The sequence below is a fragment of the Indicator indicator genome, chromosome 29, assembly GCF_027791375.1.
Source record: "Indicator indicator isolate 239-I01 chromosome 29, UM_Iind_1.1, whole genome shotgun sequence".
Classification (NCBI taxonomy): Eukaryota; Metazoa; Chordata; class Aves; order Piciformes; family Indicatoridae; genus Indicator; species Indicator indicator.
The window spans coordinates 7,100,818-7,117,127 of NC_072038.1; the positions used below are offsets into that span (position 1 = coordinate 7,100,818).

Sequence of the window (16,310 nt, forward strand, 5' to 3'; positions counted from 1 at the left end):
CTGCCCTCAAGGATGTTTCTTCCCATAGGGATGCTTGTTCCCACATCTCCAGTATACTTCCAGTGAGGTGCTGGGGACAGAGATTGGAAGCTCTCCCGAGGAGTGGCCTGAGGACAGGCTGCCAGTGTGGTTGGGCTCCAGAGCCCAGATCTGACCTGCTTCTACAGATACTGGGATGGGCCCAGTGCTTCAGGCAGAGACCCCTCTCCACCCAGGGAGCAACACATGTCCACATGGAAGGACACATGGCAGACCAAAAGAGTTGGGGCTCAGACTTCTCCTCAGCTGCAAACCCAGAACCTGGATTTCCCCAGAACCACCGCTGCAGAGGGTTTCTGTCACAATTAGGGACTGTGAGCTGACGACTGCAGCATGAGGCCTGCCTGGAGAGCCGCACATGGGGACTTCACTGTCGATCTCCTGGGCTGGGGCTTGCAGCACCCTGTGGTGGCAGTCCCTTGCCACCAGGTGCCACTGCTGAAACACTTGCACCACGCCTGCTGCAGGCAGAGCCAAGGCTTTCTCGGAGACAAGACCAACGCTTTACTGAAGACACTAAGGCCAGCTAGAGAGCTTTGGAGCACTGCTCAGCATCCCTTGACCGAGCCCAGGGGCATGTGCCCGGCCAGGAGCCTGTCGGCAGGGCCTGCCCAGCACCCGCAGCCTCCCATGTGCCTGCAGTGGTCAGTTAAATGAACTCAATGCCCTCGTACTTCACGCTCCCAATTCTGGTCTCGGGCAGCAGGAAGCGTCCGTCCAGCGTGAAGGCCATGATGTAGCTGGCGATCCTGCCCTCGTCCTCTTCCGACTTCAGTGCCACGATGATCTGGTCGTCCGTATTGGGGATGAACTTGAAGGAGGAGAAGCCGTGGGTGGGGACCACCTCACCCACCCGCCCCACTGTCACGTCCCCGAAGTCCTGCGTGGAGCTGAGCAGCAGGTTGGTGCCTCGCCGCTCGTCCGCCCGCTCGTCGTAGCGCTGGTGGCTGGCGCGGCGCGGCAGGAAGAACCAGCGCTGCAGCGTGTCGCTCCAGGAGGCCGACTCGTGGATCAGGTAACCTGCAGCGGGAAGCAGAGTCTGCTGGTGCCTGGCCAATGGGACACCTGCCAGCCTGGGGCAGGACCCTTCCCTAGCCATGGCTGGGGAGGTCATAGGCGGCACAGACAGGCAACTACTGCCTATGTTTATTCCTCCTCCTGCCCTGCTGCCCATGCAGCAGCGCCCCCAATCCCAGAGCTGAGCAAGGGCACTCTGGCACAGTCTTTGTCTGCCCAGGGGCCTGGCTGCAAGGCACAGCACCAGTTTAGCCACTCACCACCTGTCTGAAGCACAGACAGAGGAGAAAAGTGGCCAGGGTAGGCTCTGGCCTCTCTGCCAGAACAGCAAGAGGTCTCTGGCTTCCATCATCCTTTAAATCTTACACCCTCCCCAGTACCTATGGGGAGGGAGACCTCATCCCTGGAGCCTGCAGAGGATGTGGGGCACAGGGTGGCAGAAGGGAGCCTCACTCAGTACCTGGGGGTCGAATCCCTGCCGCAGCCCTCAGCGCATTGTAGTTGGTCACCCAGTTCTCGTGGCCCACATCGCCCTTGTAGCCAATGACCTTCACCCACTCAGGGTTCTCATTCACCACCTCCCCTCTCGTCGTGGTCCACTCCTTGCCCAGTCCCCCCACGTAGAGGTGCTCATCCTTCACTGCCAGCCACTCTGCCTTAAAGCCTGCAGTGGAGAGAACAGCACGAGCCAGTGCTCACCCAGCACATGGACATTGGACCAGTCTCCTGCATGCCATACCAGAGAGCCCAGTGCTGGGCACAGCCCTCCCTTACATGGCCAGCTGGACCCCAGCAGGAATTGCTCACATCTCGACTGGGGCTATAGGGTCACAGAAAAGGCACATCCCATTCCTGCAAGCCACAGAAAGCCAAAGGCTTTCCTGCTCTGCGCCTGCGGAGAAGGATGGAGGAGCTCACCTTTCCCCACTGTGCCATCCCCATCTGGGAGGATCACCCAGGGCACCACCTTGTTGCCCTCAATCTGGTAGACCACTCCTGTCCGGTCATCCACTGCATACAGCTTCCCATTGAAGACAATTAGCTCGGAGAGCTCCATGCCCCTGCCCTTCTCAGCCAGGTGGGACCGCAGCACACTCTCGTCCTTGTCCCACTCCACTGTCACACTGTCCCCGCTGTCCGACAGCACCAGGTAGCCCTTCTTCAGGTAACTGAACCAGGTGTGCTCCTCAGAGCTGCGGGACTGCGTGTCCAGGTCCGCGATGACTCCGATGCGGTAGCGCAGGCCCTCAGGGTTTCTCTGGGGTGGGGACAGTGGGTAGGTGTCATTGTAGCGGTCCCCTGCCCGCAGGCTGAGCTGCCAGTTGCGAGGATTGGGTGGGCTGGGCCGGGCAGGAGAGGAGCGGTGCAGGCAGAAGAGCAGCAGCACAAACCCCACGAAGGCTGACGAGAGCACGATGGCCTTCCAGCGCGGTCGGAAGCGGGGGTCAGCCCCCTTGGTCATGGACGCGAGCACAGGCAGACCACCCACGCTGATCCGCAGGGGGCTCATAGACTCATGGCAGGGTGGGACAGGCATCAGACTATGGGCGAAGAGAACCTGGTGAAGAGAGGGAAGGAAGAAGGTCAGAGAGCTAGAGCCTGGTGTTGCCCTGAGCACAGGGAGCAGCAGGGCATGGTCATAAGGGAGACACAAGGGGCCCCATCCCCTCTCCTGCAGCAGAAGAAAGTGCTACCACCTTGCACAGGGAAGAACCAGCATGTCATGGGGGCTGCTCTGCTACTAGAGCCACCAGTATCCCTTCTCAACCCTTCCCTGCACTCCCAGTCCAGAATGAGCCCTGCTCAGCACCTCTACCTGCCCAGGCAGGGAGCTGAGAACAGGGACCTGTCTTGGGGTGTCCCCACACAGGCCCAGGAAGAAGATGGGTCCCCTTCAATGGTGAGGACAACTTTTGCTGCCTCTGAAGCCGCCAGCTGTCCTGGCCCAGCTCCCTCAGCCCCACAGGGACACCAGCAGATACGTGGCAGCTCCGCCCGACCAGGATGCCAACGCCTGAGCAGGAAGCGCAGTGCCGGGTCCAAGGGACAAACACCCCCAGCCTGCCCAGCCTTAAACTCATTGCAGTCCCCCAACCCTGCCAGGCCTGCTCACAGTCCAAGCATCTCCTCAGGCAGGACTCATATGTGGGTACCCTAAGCCTACTCATGACCCTGCTCAGCCACAGGGTCAGGGCACCAGCAGTGCCTCCCCTTCCTGCCACTTCCCTCTGTGCCACACAGGGGACGTGGCACCTCCTTGGGCTCTTGCAGACGGGGACTCCAGGTTGTGCAGGGACCCAGCAGCCCCTGGGGAGTGGAAGCTGCCCCAGCAGCACCTGCTCTCACCCAGTACCATGCAGCATGGGGCAAGGACCCCCAGACCAAGCCAGTGCGGAGGGGTCCTCAGGGTTGTCCCCAAAGGACTTGTCACCAGCTGTGGTGGGGCCCTGGGCCTGGCTCTGGGTACAGGCCGTGCTCCCCGCAGGCAGCCGGGTCACTGGGCTCTCAATGTGCCTTTCAGCAGCCCGAGGTGCAAACAGAGGCTGCATTGAGCATGGGGGGCCGAGCCCCAGGCAGGCGGGCATACTCCTGGCCGCATCCAGGGCACAGGAGAGTCCATGAGGGGTGGCTGCTCACTCTGGAACCCTGCTGCAGTGGAGGACTGAGCACCCCTCCATCCTGCCAGGACCCTCGAGCATCACCCTCGGCAGGGCCGCAGAGACCCTGGCCCCGACTGCAGCTGTGGGGCTCCAGCACCTGCCTCGAGCACGGCCACAGGACCCTCAGCTCCCTCGGGCATGGACGTGGCGTCCCCGGGGTATGGTCATGCGGACCCCCGGTCATGGATACGGGGACCCGGCAGCTCTGCCAGGCGTGCCCATTGAGACAACTGCGCCCCTTCCCCGATTCAGCTGCCGGGAAGGCAGCGTCACCCGGCCTATACAGGCCCCAGAGAGCCTCCGTATTCCCGGGACCTCCCGCCCCAGGGCACAGACTCGAGGCCCCCGACGCTCCCGCCCGAGCTGGGTGCTTAGGGCCCACAGTGCTCCTACCCCAGGCCGGCGGAGACCCCCATGCTGCAGGCCCGGCTCGGTTCGGCCCGGCCTTAGGCCGCAGCGCTCTGCCCCAGCTCCGCGCCGCGCCGCCCCGGTGTCCCCCGCCCCGGTGTCCCGGTGTCCCCGCTTACCGCGGCGCCGCCCGAGCGCAGCTGCCCGCCTCCCCGGCCACCGAGCGCAGCAGCAGCCGCAGCCGCCGCCGCCGCCTACAGCTCCCGGCAGCCTCCGCGCACTGCCACAGCAGCCGGCAGCGGCCAAACCACGGTGGCCCCTGCAGGAACTGCAACTCCCTGCAGCTTCGCTCCCCACTGCCCGCTGCCGCCCCGGCCGCAGCACCACGGGCGCTGCTGGGTGCTGCAGTCCCACTCCGCCTCCTGCCCCGCACCCGGTCTGCGCCGGGCCCACCCCTCCCGACCGGAGCAGAACTTCGCGGACACGGGAGGTTGGAGCCCAGCGATGCTCGTTCCCGGTTGGGCAGGCTGTGGTACATCCGAGGCTGGGGAACGGCTGGTGACTCCCCTAGCATGAGGCAGAATCCTGTCTCCGGAGCCATCGATGGCCTGGACGTACCCCGTGTCCCCTCGCCACTTGGGGTGCAGGGACAGATGACGCCCGGCTGGTGTGGCTGCCAGCAGCCGACTGCGAAAAACCTGTGGCCAGCCATTGCCAGTTGGGGCTGAGCAAGGTTCGGGGTCCTTGCAGCTGGGAAACAGCTGTCGGCTTTCCCAGCCTGGGGCAGGGTCCCGCCCTGAAGCATGGCTGCAACTGCTAGAGTCCCAGCTCCCCCAACACCGACCTCTGATGAAGCTCCCACCATGTGCTGCCCCCGTTCTGTGACCTCGAGCCAGCGACAGTCGTGGCCACGGGCCCGGTGCTGGCAGGCACTGGGAGCTCACATGGTTAACGGCAGCCGCCTGCGCCGCTGGGCTCACATCTGGCAGTGGGAGGGTGGGAGGGCTGCGCCTCGTCCCGCTCTGCCGCTGCCTCCTTCGCTTTCGAGAATGCATTTCCGCCCGGGCGAGGGAGAAGAGGCCGCGGGAGCAGCCGATCACGGCGGGCAGGCTCCCCTCTGCCCCCGGGGCTGGTAGGGCGGCACAGCACGGGGGGGTATGCTCTAGGGAAGGAACGGCAGCACCAGGAGGGAGCAGCCCTGCCCCAGAGGTAGGTGAGGGGCAGGTTTGGGGGAATCCTGTAGGCCTGGGAACCAGCACCCCAGAGCTGCACCTTGTCCTGTACCATTTGTGGGTGCCGTTTGCCAAGGGACGCTGTGGCATCGGTGTGGATTCAGCCAGGGATCGGCTCTGCCTTACTTGGTTACCCGGGGCACGGCATATCCAGTAAAGGGACCAGATGTCCCTGCTCCAGTCGAGTGAGGATCCTGTCCTGCCTGCAAGGGGGTGGTGGGACCACAGAGCCCAGTTTGCCAGTCCTCCAAGGACACAGCCAGATCCACAACAGCTGCAAGAGGACAGCATTGGGAGAGGATTACAGCTGGAGCGCTGCACTGTGGCTTTTCCAGCCTTGCCCTAATCATGTGCCCAAAATGCCAGGACCCATGAGCACATGAAACCCAGAGCTGGGCTTCCCTAGGGACATGGTGGCTGCTGGGGTCCCCAGCCCAACGTCTTGTTGGTGCTGTAGGAGCCGGAGGGCTGTGACCACTTTACCACAGCAGCCGTGTGCAGCTCCCACCCAGTTAACATCTGGAGCTGCACTGCTCTGGGAGTGCAAATGGCTCAGAACCATTCCAGCAAAAGAGAGAGGCAGCCATCCCACCAGCACGACCCCAGAAGCACCTTTGCTTTGGCTGCTTTGGCTCAGGGAGGGTTGTATTGAGCACCCTGAGTGGGGAGGACAAGGTGGGTACACAGGTCCTGCCACCCTGAGCTCCCTTATCCTTCCCCAGGGTTTGCCCTTGTTTCATCCTGGTCTTTATCACCTTCTGGAATGTATTTCAGGATGTTTTGACTTGCAGTCCCAAGCCTTTAGCAGCCACTGAGTTTAAATCTCCAAACTGCTCCTGGAGAATATCCAGCACTGACAGGAAAAACAACGTCCCCTCAGCAGGACTATGTATGCCCATGCGTACCAGGCACCTCCCACTCAGCATACCCACAGGGTGCTGGGGCAGACACATGCTGGGGGCCCAAAGAGCTGCTGGTGAGGGCCCCATGCACAGCACGCTTGCCTTCATTTCCAGCCCTACAGCAGCCTGGGAAACATGCTCCCTTTCTCGGTGGGAATTTCGTGCTGAAGGAGTTCTTCCTGTGGAGCAGTTCCCTGCCAAGCTGAGTTTTCCCCAGGGTTGAGCCTGCTGCAGCTCCCAGGGGAATGTCTAGTTTAACGATACCAAAGCTGAACGAAAGCCATGGGCTTCCCAAAATCCCAGCAGGCTGCATGCCGTACTGACTAGCATGTGGCTGGCACAGCTGGAGGCCACGCAGAGTGAAGAGATGCAGGGCCAAGGCTCCCCTGGGTGATACCTGTTCACAAGACCCTGACTGGCCTTCTCCATGCTTCTGTCTATGGATTCGCTTCTCCCCTGCTTGCCAGGCAGGCCAGGGTTCAGGCAGGGAGGATGCAGCACCAGGCTGCTTGCATATGGTACCTACACCCTGCCTCTCCCTACACCTGGCAGCACCAGCGTGACATGGGCAGAGATAACAAAGTGAGAACCACTGGGGGTGTGCGTGAGGGGACAGGCCCTTTGCAGTGGGTGGGAGCAGGAAAGCCCTTTGGAGCCTTTCCCCCTCCCTCCGCCCCTTCCCGGCCCCAGCAAGGGTGACTCATCAGCCAGGCATCCACCCTGGCCTCAAACGCCCTCCGCACCCACTGCCAGAGCTTGTTTGCCTTGTCCCTGGATCCCACCAGATCCTGTGCTTGGGGAAAAAAGCCTGGCAGCCACTGAATGGGGACACCAGTGCTTGGAGAGCAGGTGTTCACAAAAACACCAGGATTCTGCCCCAAAACATTTCCCATGGCCTGGCACACAGCTGGTATGTGGGCAGTGCTATGTGGGGCACATCCCATGTGGAGCTCTGGGATCCTGGCAGAGCCTGTGGAGCATGGCCATGAAGTGAAGGGGGAGGCTGTTGGAAGGGAAAAAAGCAAAGGCTGTGCCCCTTTGGCCAGGGACCCAAAAGAGACAGGAGCCTAGCGAACAGCCTTGGACCCTGCTGATGTGGGATGCTGAGCAGCTGGGCAGTGCCACATGCATGTTTGGCCATGGCTGTTTTGGTGCCTTTGGGGTCACAGGGCAAAGTGCTGCATGCCCAGCCCCACGCCTCGAGCAGATAAGGCTATGATAAGGCAGGGAAGGGCTGCAGAGCTGCCTGGGTTGGGCCATGGTGCCACCAGCTACTGCAAATGTTAGCTTTGGCCCCACACAGGAGGTGGACTCCCAGGAAGGCTTCTCCCTGTGGCAACCAGCTGCCAGCCTGCATCCACATTTCTGGAGAAGTTGGTCTTGTCTCCTTGTAAGCCCTCAGAGCAAGGGCTGGCAGGTTCTGGGGCACAGGAGCCTCTTTCATGGGTTTTGTGCAGCCTGTGCACAAATGTGGATGTCCTCCAACACACTGGGTCTGGGATGCAGACACTCACCCTGGACAGGTCTGGGGTCCCCCACAGCAGGCAGGGCTGTACCCCAACATTTGCCTCAGCATCTGGAGCTGATACCCTAAGCTGTTACTCTTGGACATCCATGGGAGGCAACTGGAGCCAGGCTGAGTAGAAGCAGCAGCACTTGGCCTCAGTCAGAGGCTGCTGCTCTGCTCCAACCTTGGCTCCTCAGGTAATTCCCTCTTCCATGCTTACCAGGGCTGTAGGAGCTCCTAGAGTGTTGGTGAGCTCTGTGCTATCCCTAACATGTGTCTGCCCAGGCACTCACCAGAGCATCTCTGAGGCACACAGCCCAGCTAAAAGCAGCTATTTAGGTCCAGATGGTTCCTGCAGCTGCAAGAGGTAGATGTGCCCACACTGCAGATTCTGCTGGGGAAGGGATACTATAAGACAAGTGTTTTGGAGCTGCAAATGCAGCTGCCTGGTGCACCAGGTCTTGTCAAGGGGACAGTGCAGGGCATAGCCAGGTGGCACAGCAAGACACCTCTGCAGCCTCTGGCACAGTCAGGTCTTGCTGTCCCACTCAGCTATCCCTGGCATCTTACAGGGTACTGCTACAGCATGGAGGGGTCTTGGGCACTCAGTGTCGTGCTGCTTTACTGCCTGCTGCTGCCCACCCATGCTGGGAGCCAGCATTTGCAGATGGACCCTGAGGAAGAACCGTCCCAGCAGCGTGCTGCCAGGTGAGGGGACCCTAGGGCCAGGGCATTTCACAGTGGGGGCCAGGGCAGCCCTGGCACTGCAAAGGGCCCCGGCCCCCACCTGTAGCTCCCTGTTGCGCTTTGCTTTCTGCCCTCCCCAGGGCCATGTGGGAGCAGAAGGCTGGCAGTGCCCAGGAGCTGCCCCCACTGCCCCGCTGCGTCCACTGCTGTGAGCCACCTGACCAGCGCTTCTCCTACCCCCAGTACCAGCTCGTGCCTCAGATCAACATGACCATCCTGAAAGGTGAGGGCTGGTGGCATCCCACACTGTGGCAGTGCCTGTGGCTGCACCTGCAGTCTGATCACCCTGTGCTGCCAGGCACCATCATGCTGCCTGTTCTGCCAGCATCACCCCAGGGCCAGTACAAAGCTGGGCTTCTAATTCTGGCTCTCTGAGGTGCCAGCCTTGCACAAACTGGGAGCAAGAAGCTGTTGCCTGTTGTCCAGCAGCCAGCACAGGCAGAGGGGGAGATGGACAGAGGCTGGTGACATCCCTGCTGTCTCCATCCCTTTCTGTCAGGCAGAGGCTTCCAGGGTGCTGGGTTTAGAAATAGCACCCACCTCTGACACCACAACTGTCCCTCCTGTTTTGCCCAGGTGAGAAGGGGGACCGTGGTGAGCGAGGCTTGCAGGGCAAGTTTGGCAAGACCGGGATGGCCGGCAGCAGGGGCCATGCAGGGCCTAAGGGACAGAAGGGCAGTGTGGGAGCCCCAGGGGAGCGCTGCAAGAACCACTATGCTGCCTTCTCGGTGGGCCGCAAGAAACCCCTGCACAGCAACGACTACTACCAGACCCTCATATTTGACACGGAGTTTGTCAACCTCTACGACCACTTCAACATGTTCACGGGCAAGTTCTATTGCTACGTCCCTGGCATCTACTACTTCAGCCTCAACGTGCACACCTGGAACCAGAAGGAGACATACCTGCACATCATGCACAATGGGGTGGAGGTGGTGATCCTCTACGCCCAGGTGAGCGACCGCAGCATCATGCAGAGCCAGAGCGTCATGCTGGAGCTGCGGGAGCAGGATGAGGTCTGGGTGAGGCTCTACAAGGGTGAGCGTGAGAACGCTGTCTTCAGTGATGAGTATGACACTTATATCACCTTCAGTGGCCACCTCATCAAGTACAGTGGGGACCCCTGAGCACCTGCTGCTCCACCTTGCTTCTCCGGCCTTGGGATGGGTGTCCAAGGAGTCCCTGCTGCCTTCTCACCCCAGGCATGCCACCTACCATCGAGCTGTTAGCCCTGCAATGTGCCGCTACCCCAAGCAGCTGCGTGTCTGTGTGAATCCCGCCCCTCAGCTCCTCGAGGCTGATCAGATGCACCTGGAAGAGCTGAAGCCATTTCCAGCCTCTGCTGCATTGTGACCCAGGCAGTTGCCACTCTCCTGGGCTGGGCAGTGAGCTCATCCCCACCAGAACCTGCTTCAGAAAGGAGTTTGCTGGGGCAGAGGCATTTGTGGCACTGGCTCTGAGCTGTCACCAGTGGAACGGGTTTGACTGATGGTGTGAGGTAGCACAGATGCATGAGCTGAGTTCCTCCCTGGTCTTTCTTGCACTGTGCTGTGCTCCACAGGCTCCTTCTGGAAAAGTGCAGAGGGTGCGCAGCATCTAATAGGAAAGGCAATAAACCCACTAAGAACCCCTCTGTGCTTCCACAGAGCTGGGTCCTAACAGCACGGATGTTGTGGCATGGTGCTGGATACCCGCTGGGCTGACACAGGGAGCAAGTTGCATCAGTTCCCATCTGCAAGATCCTGTCATAGGTCCACCCCACTGCAGCCTCTGCTCTGCACTGGTGCTGCCAAGAAGGGGCTGGCTTCCCACTGGCAGCCCTGGGTACAGGACCTTTGGCCTCAGCTGCTTCCTCTCCATTAGATTATCTGCTGGCCAGCCTTTGTATTTTTGTAGATGCAACAGCAGAGCAGGGCCAGGGCAGCAGCCTGTCCCCCACCCTCTGCACAGCTTGTGACCGCATTAAACACTCCATAATTCTGAGTCCTCCTCATACTTCCAGTGTGTCCTCTTGCTTTGTGTGCATGGAGACTGCAAGCAGCTCAGGGCAGGTTTCTGCTCCTGGAGTGCAGCATCTCCCTGAGAGCCACAGGTGGGCATGGTGCTGCCAGGCAGATGGTGGGAAGGAAAGGGCAGAATGTGCCTGGAGAACCAAGGGTACTCAAGTCAGGCCTTGCAAGGACCAGCTGCTCCCTTGAGGGCCAGAGAAGCAGGTGCAGTGACAGACCTAGTGGCCTGTGAGGCAGGCTAAGGGTGGTGCCCAGGTTTACCAAAGATCCAGATCATTGGGCGAGTCCATAGTGATGAATTAGGTCTGAGGTCAAATTGGCAGGCCAGTGGTCAGGACTGGTGGGTCACTGGCTGGGCACAGCAGGGCTGCAGCTGTCCCCCCAGCACAGCAAGGAAGGAAGGGATAAGGGCTGAACTTAGAGCCCTGGCCCCATGGGTGGAATGTGGTGGCAGCCCAGGTGAGGCTGATCAGGCCGTCTAGGGTGGTGGTGCCTCCAGGGCCCTGTCATTGCTGTCCCCATGGGGCTTCCCCCAAGGACCCTGCATTCCCTGTTCACGGCTGGCCCAGCATCCCATCACAGCCCCATGGTGTGGCAAAGCCCATGGCAGCACCTGGCCCCTTGGGTGGCAGGCACAGCTGGCACTGCTGGCATGAGTGGTGGGCAGCCTGCTGTGGGCTGGCCACCCTGAAGACCATCTCTCTCCCAGTTTGCCCAGCAGGGCCTGTTTGAGGTCACATATTGCCTTCTGGGACACATTCCACCCAGGGACACACAACCCTGTCCCAGGACACACAGCCTGACTCAGGATGTATGTCCCATCCTGGGACACACAGTCCATCTCAGAATACGTGGCCCCATCCCAGGACAGACGCCACATCCAAGCACACACATCCTATCTGGGACATGCAGTTTATCCCAAAACACGTGGCCTCCATCTCAGGACATGTGTCCCATCCTGGGACATACATCCCATCCTGGGACAAGTGCTCCATCTTGGGAAACACGTCCCCATCCCAGCACACATGTTGCATGCCAGCACATGTCCATTCCTGGACACATGTCCCCATCCCGAGACACAGGCTCCAGGCAGTGCCGAGCGCGGCCGGGGCGGGCCGAGCGGGGCGCTGGGGGCGGTGCGCGGCAGCGGCCGGAGCCGGAGCAGGAGCCGCTGCGGGCGGGGCTCCGCGGGCCGCGCCTCCGGGCGAGCCGGACCAGGTCGCGGCCATTGCCGCGTCGCTGTCAGTGTGAGAGCAGCAGCGGCAGCAAAGCAATGGCGGCAGCGCAGGAGGGGCTTGGGCGGCGCGGGAAGAGGGCCGTGGCCGCGGCGGAGGAGGCCGAAGCGGAGGCGGAGAGGGCCGGGAGGCGGCGGAGGAGGTGGGCGGCGGAGTGAGCGCCGCCGGACCGGGCCGGGAGCGGGTTCGCCATAGGTGCCCATGCCGGGGCTCAGCAGGACTTGGCGGGCGCTGGCCGCGGTGCTGGGCCCGTCCCGGCGGCGGGTGCCCGGGCAGCACCGGGGCCTGTGCTGACCCCCAACTCCCTTCCCGGGCAGCTTCCAGCCGGCGGCGGAACCCCGGGGAACCACCGTCCTGCACGACACCATCAGCACCCAGCCGCAGCCCCTGCCAGGTGAGGCTGCTGCCGGTGCCTGTACCCGTACTGGTGGCAATGCTAGTGCCAGGTGCTGGTGCCAGTGCTGGTGCCGATGCCAAGACTCATGAGCAGCGCTTTCTGCTGACCCCATGCCCTTTCTCTCCACCTACTCCAGCGAGGTACTTTGACATCAACACAACAGAGCCTGTCAGCTTCTTCTTGTCTGGCCTGGAGGAGCTGCTGGCCTGGAAGCCTGATGGGAACGATGACTTCAACATCTCCACGGTGCCACTGGCAAAGCGCCAGCCCCCACTCCACAGCAAGAGACCCCGGACTCTGGTGTGCCATGACATGCGTGGCGGGTACATTGCTGACAGGTATGCACTGGGCAGCAGAGAGGCTCGACATCTCAACCCCCAGACCTCTTCTATTTCTGTGTGATTTGTTTCCTGCTGACCTGGCTGCAGGCAGGCAAAGATGGAGGAGTTTGATTCACACTGACTTTGCTTGGGCTGGCCCTAGCCGTGGTCCACAGAGGTGGCTCAGCACCACAGCTCTGCCTGGCTCCTGGGGCATGAGTCAGGTTCCTACCCAGCCCCACAGCCATCTGCGGCGTCCTTCCCGCATTGCTCAACCCTCTTCCCTCTCTGGCACTGCAGGTTCATCCAGGGCTCAGACACACGCAACCCTTATGTCTTCTACCACTGGCGGTACATCGACATCTTTGTCTACTTCAGCCACCACACCGTCACCATCCCACCTGTGTGCTGGACCAACGCGGCGCACAAGAATGGTGTCCCTGTTCTGGGTGAGGGCAGGGCCGGCTGCGGAGCTGGTGGCTGTGGGACCAGGCCTGGGGGAGCCCCAGGTGCATGGTGGGTTTGCCAGAGTATGTGGCCAAGGCTGCTTCTGCCACTTCCCCAGGCACGTTCATCACGGAGTGGACGGACGGGGAGAAGCTGTGTGAGGCATTCCTGGCTGGTGGGGAGGAGGCATTCCGTGCCGTGAGCGAGCAGCTGGCCCGCATTGCCCAGCACTACCGCTTCGACGGCTGGCTGATCAACCTGGAGAACACCCTGAGCGTGAGCCTGCCCCCCTCCCTGCCTCCTCAGTGTCCTCACCCTCCTCCTGCCTGTCCCATGCCTATTTACCCCTGCTCTCTCCTGTCAGGCAGCAGCGGTGGGGAACCTGCCCCACTTCCTGCGGCATTTGACGGCAGAGGTGCACAGCACTGTGCCAGGAGGACTGGTGATCTGGTATGACAGCATCCTGAGAAACGGCACCCTGAGGTGGCAGAATGAGCTGAACGAGGAGAATAGGTGAGGCCAGGCTCTGCCCCACCATCTTGCCCAGGCAAAACTGGCCCTGGGTGGAGGCATGAGCCCAACCCAAACCCAGCTCTGGGGGGTGGTCAGGGCATGGCTCACGCAACCCTTGGTGGGGTGGTCTGTGGGTACAGCTGCAGTGGCTCCCTTGTCACCCTGACCCTTGTCTCCAGGGTGTTCTTTGATGCCTGTGATGGGCTGTTCACCAACTACAACTGGAAGGAGGCGCACCTGGAGCGCACACGGGAGCTGGCTGGGCCACGCCAAACTGATGTCTACATTGGTGTTGATGTCTTTGCCCGTGGGGAGGTGATTGGTGGTGGCTTCAACACTGACAAGGTGGGTACGCTGGGGCTGGGACAGAGTGGGACCTCGGGCCTCCCCCCAATGCCCTCTGAACTCCCACTGATGGCTGTGCCTGTACTGTTCTGTGCCATCCTGGGCTGCTATCCAGGGCATGCAGTGGTGAGGAGTGGGGGAACTGGAGCTGCTGGGTTGCCAGCCATGCATGGAGAGGGAGCTGAGGGATCCTGGTGCTGCTGTCCCTGGAAAGGGAGATACCACTGTGCATCCCCACGGTGTTGTTCTGCCCTACCACAGGGCCAGTGGGACCCGGGGGAGTGGGGACAAGGTGGGTGATAAGGTGACTGCCTGGCCCAGCCCGTGCTGCTCACCACTTGTTTCTGCAGTCCCTGCACCTGATCCGCCAGCATGGCCTCTCTGCAGCCATCTTTGCTCCTGGATGGGTCTATGAGCACCTGGGCGAGGAAAACTTCCTGCAGAATGAGAACAAGTGAGGGCTGCTCAGCACGGCAGGGGCCATGGTGGGAGATGGGGCTGGGAGCACCCCAGGCCAGGAGGGCTGCCAGGAGACCATGGCTGCTGGCCAGGACCAGTCTGGCCCCACTCTGCCCCAGCTGAGGCAATGCCCAAGGCTGTGCCCGGGCAGCAACCATAGCAGGAGTCTCTGCTCTGACACCTACCTTTTCCTCCAGGTTCTGGGGCTTGCTGGCTGAGTACCTGCCCACACACAGCATTTGCACACTGCCCCTTGCCACCTCCTTCAGCCTGGGCATGGGCACCAGCAGGTTCCTGGATGGAAAGGTGGGTGCAGGGCAGTGGCTCTGCCACAGCCTGGCAGTGGTGGGCTGGGCACGGGGTCCCTGCTTCTTGCTCTGTGTCTGATCCAGCTCACCCTGTCCTGCAGGAGGAAGAGGCTGGGCCCTGGTATAACCTGAGCGCGCAGGAGATCCAGCCCCTGTACCCGGAACGCAAGGGCAGGCTGAGCACCAGCTGCTGCCTGCAGGACGCCTGGTGTGGGGGCAGCTCCCTGAGGGTGCAGGGGACCATCCCCCCCGGTGAGGAGCAAGTGGCTGTCGGGTGAGTTGGGGTGAAGCCCTCTTGTCACCACCTCAGCACTGGGCTGGTGCTGTGCCAGCGTGGGCCACATGGCCTGGGCAGAGCTATGCAGCTCTCTGCCTGCACTGCCCAGCGGACCTAACCTGATGCATCTTCTCTTTCTCTCTCCTGTCTCTCTTTCTCTTTCTGGGTGGATTTGGGGTCATCAGCCTTTTCTCTTTGCAGATGCCAGCGCCCCCCAAGCTCTTCCTGACCCTGCTCTACAAGCTAGAGGGGCCACACCCTGATGAGTTCACAGTGTCACTGGAGATCACCACCTGGGACTCGGGTATCTGCCACGAGGGCAACATCACCTCCTTGCCTGGTGAGGACCCTGCCTCCCCTTGTGCGCTCTACAGTAAGAACTCACTGCAGGGCACAGGAGCAGCTCAGCCCCTCACCCTCTAACCCCACTCACTCCATCAGAGCCCAATGGCCGGCACCACCCTCGGTTCCTCCCTGCACCACCACCCAGCCTTGCCAAGCTGCTTGCTGCCTGTAACCGTGGCTCCAATGGCTGGACCAGCCGGTGAGTGCCATGCCAGCACCCTGTGCCCATGGGTGGGTATGGCTCTCCTCTAGGACCCCCCAGCACTGCATGAGCTCTGTTCCTTCATTCTCAGGTGCTATGAGCTGGACCTGCAGGACTGCAGCCTGCGAGACCTCTCCCTGCTCGTGTCTCGCCACCAGACCAGCCCGCAGGAGACATCCTTCACTTGCCTCCTTGGGGAGGTTCGGGTGAGTGCCTGCTGGGAGTCACCTGCCCCAGTGCTGCATCATGCGTGCCAGGAGAGTGGGTGGGTAGGATTGTGGGTCGATGCTTCCTTCAGCCCTGGCCCCAACAGTTCTGTGGTTCCCTCTGCAGGTGCTGGATGCGGCCAGCGTGGCAGCCTCCCCACCGCAGGTGCAGAGCCTGGCGGCCTCACAGCTCTGGTGGCAGGACGGCCCTGAGACTGGGCAGCTCTCGCTCAGCCTCACCCTCCGCTGGGTTTTCGCTCCCGGCCGGGCTGGCTGCTTCCGTGTCTTCAGCCAAGGTGCTCGCTGCCGCCAGGGCCAGACGCAGCCGCAGCTGCTGGGGCTGGCACATTCTTGCCTGTACCGTGCTGTGGGCCTGCTGGTGCCTCGGCCAGCAGCTGGGCAGTCCTGCCAGCTGGAGCTGCTGGTGGAGCCGGTGCTGAGGGATGAACTGCCTGTGGACCCCCTCCGTTGGGGGCGGCTGGTGCTAGTCTACTCCGAGCCGGCCAGTGGCACCAGCTGAGACGGGGATTAAAGGTTGAATGTGGTGCAGCCTTGCATCTGTGTCTCATCTATGCTCATGGGTGGGCTGTGGTCAAGGAGCTTAGAAGGTGAAGGTATTTCATCACACCGATGGGCCACGCTCCTCTCACCTCTGGCCTGCTGGATGCTGACCAAGGTCCTGTGAGGGACTGCCCAGGGACACCCCTGCCAACTCCTGCGATTCTTGCTGTCTGCCAGCTGAGCACACCCAGGCTGTGACAACTGCCTTGAGACCCCCAAGCCCTGCACCCAGTC

General features: G+C 61.7%; 3 protein-coding genes across 3 annotated transcripts; 2 read left to right on the forward strand and 1 right to left on the reverse strand.

The window, feature by feature from the left end:
* Window positions 1–683: 683 nt before the first annotated feature.
* Window positions 684–2,593, reverse strand: CANT1 (calcium activated nucleotidase 1). The gene is made up of 3 exons (XM_054393913.1): window positions 1,975–2,593; window positions 1,517–1,720; window positions 684–1,059 (listed from the first exon to the last, which is right to left on the reverse strand). The coding sequence occupies exons 1-3, from the start codon at window positions 2,591–2,593 to the stop codon at window positions 689–691; spliced, it is 1,194 nt and encodes a 397-aa protein (XP_054249888.1). The 3' UTR covers window positions 684–688.
* A 2,668-nt stretch (window positions 2,594–5,261) lies between these two features.
* On the forward strand, window positions 5,262–9,609 carry C1QTNF1 (C1q and TNF related 1). The gene is made up of 4 exons (XM_054393790.1): window positions 5,262–5,273; window positions 8,278–8,413; window positions 8,533–8,675; window positions 9,029–9,609. Exons 2-4 carry the CDS (start codon window positions 8,292–8,294, stop codon window positions 9,577–9,579), a joined length of 816 nt encoding a protein of 271 aa, XP_054249765.1. The 5' UTR covers window positions 5,262–5,273; window positions 8,278–8,291; the 3' UTR covers window positions 9,580–9,609.
* A 1,912-nt stretch (window positions 9,610–11,521) lies between these two features.
* On the forward strand, window positions 11,522–16,035 carry ENGASE (endo-beta-N-acetylglucosaminidase). The gene is made up of 14 exons (XM_054394068.1): window positions 11,522–11,838; window positions 12,014–12,090; window positions 12,230–12,431; window positions 12,714–12,862; window positions 12,979–13,136; window positions 13,225–13,373; window positions 13,553–13,718; window positions 14,069–14,172; window positions 14,375–14,483; window positions 14,587–14,759; window positions 14,948–15,113; window positions 15,206–15,306; window positions 15,401–15,515; window positions 15,643–16,035. The coding sequence occupies exons 1-14, from the start codon at window positions 11,522–11,524 to the stop codon at window positions 16,033–16,035; spliced, it is 2,379 nt and encodes a 792-aa protein (XP_054250043.1).
* Window positions 16,036–16,310: the final 275 nt, after the last annotated feature.

Excerpts from the sequence above, each read along its gene's own strand:
- CANT1 (XM_054393913.1), bottom strand. The coding sequence starts at position 2,593 with ATGCCTGTCCCACCCTGCCATGAGTCTATGAGCCCCCTGCGGATCAGC. Across the intron at positions 1,721-1,974 it reads GGATGGCACAGTGGGGAAAG|GCTTTAAGGCAGAGTGGCTG; the intron begins GTGAGCTCCTCC and ends TCTCCACTGCAG. Across the intron at positions 1,060-1,516 it reads GGCAGGGATTCGACCCCCAG|GTTACCTGATCCACGAGTCG; the intron begins GTACTGAGTGAG and ends TTCCCGCTGCAG.
- C1QTNF1 (XM_054393790.1), top strand. The coding sequence starts at position 8,292 with ATGGAGGGGTCTTGGGCACTCAGTGTCGTGCTGCTTTACTGCCTGCTG. Across the intron at positions 8,414-8,532 it reads TCCCAGCAGCGTGCTGCCAG|GGCCATGTGGGAGCAGAAGG; the intron begins GTGAGGGGACCC and ends TGCCCTCCCCAG. Across the intron at positions 8,676-9,028 it reads CAACATGACCATCCTGAAAG|GTGAGAAGGGGGACCGTGGT; the intron begins GTGAGGGCTGGT and ends TGTTTTGCCCAG.
- ENGASE (XM_054394068.1), top strand. The coding sequence starts at position 11,522 with ATGTCCCCATCCCGAGACACAGGCTCCAGGCAGTGCCGAGCGCGGCCG. Across the intron at positions 15,307-15,400 it reads TCCAATGGCTGGACCAGCCG|GTGCTATGAGCTGGACCTGC; the intron begins GTGAGTGCCATG and ends CTTCATTCTCAG. Across the intron at positions 15,516-15,642 it reads GCCTCCTTGGGGAGGTTCGG|GTGCTGGATGCGGCCAGCGT; the intron begins GTGAGTGCCTGC and ends TTCCCTCTGCAG.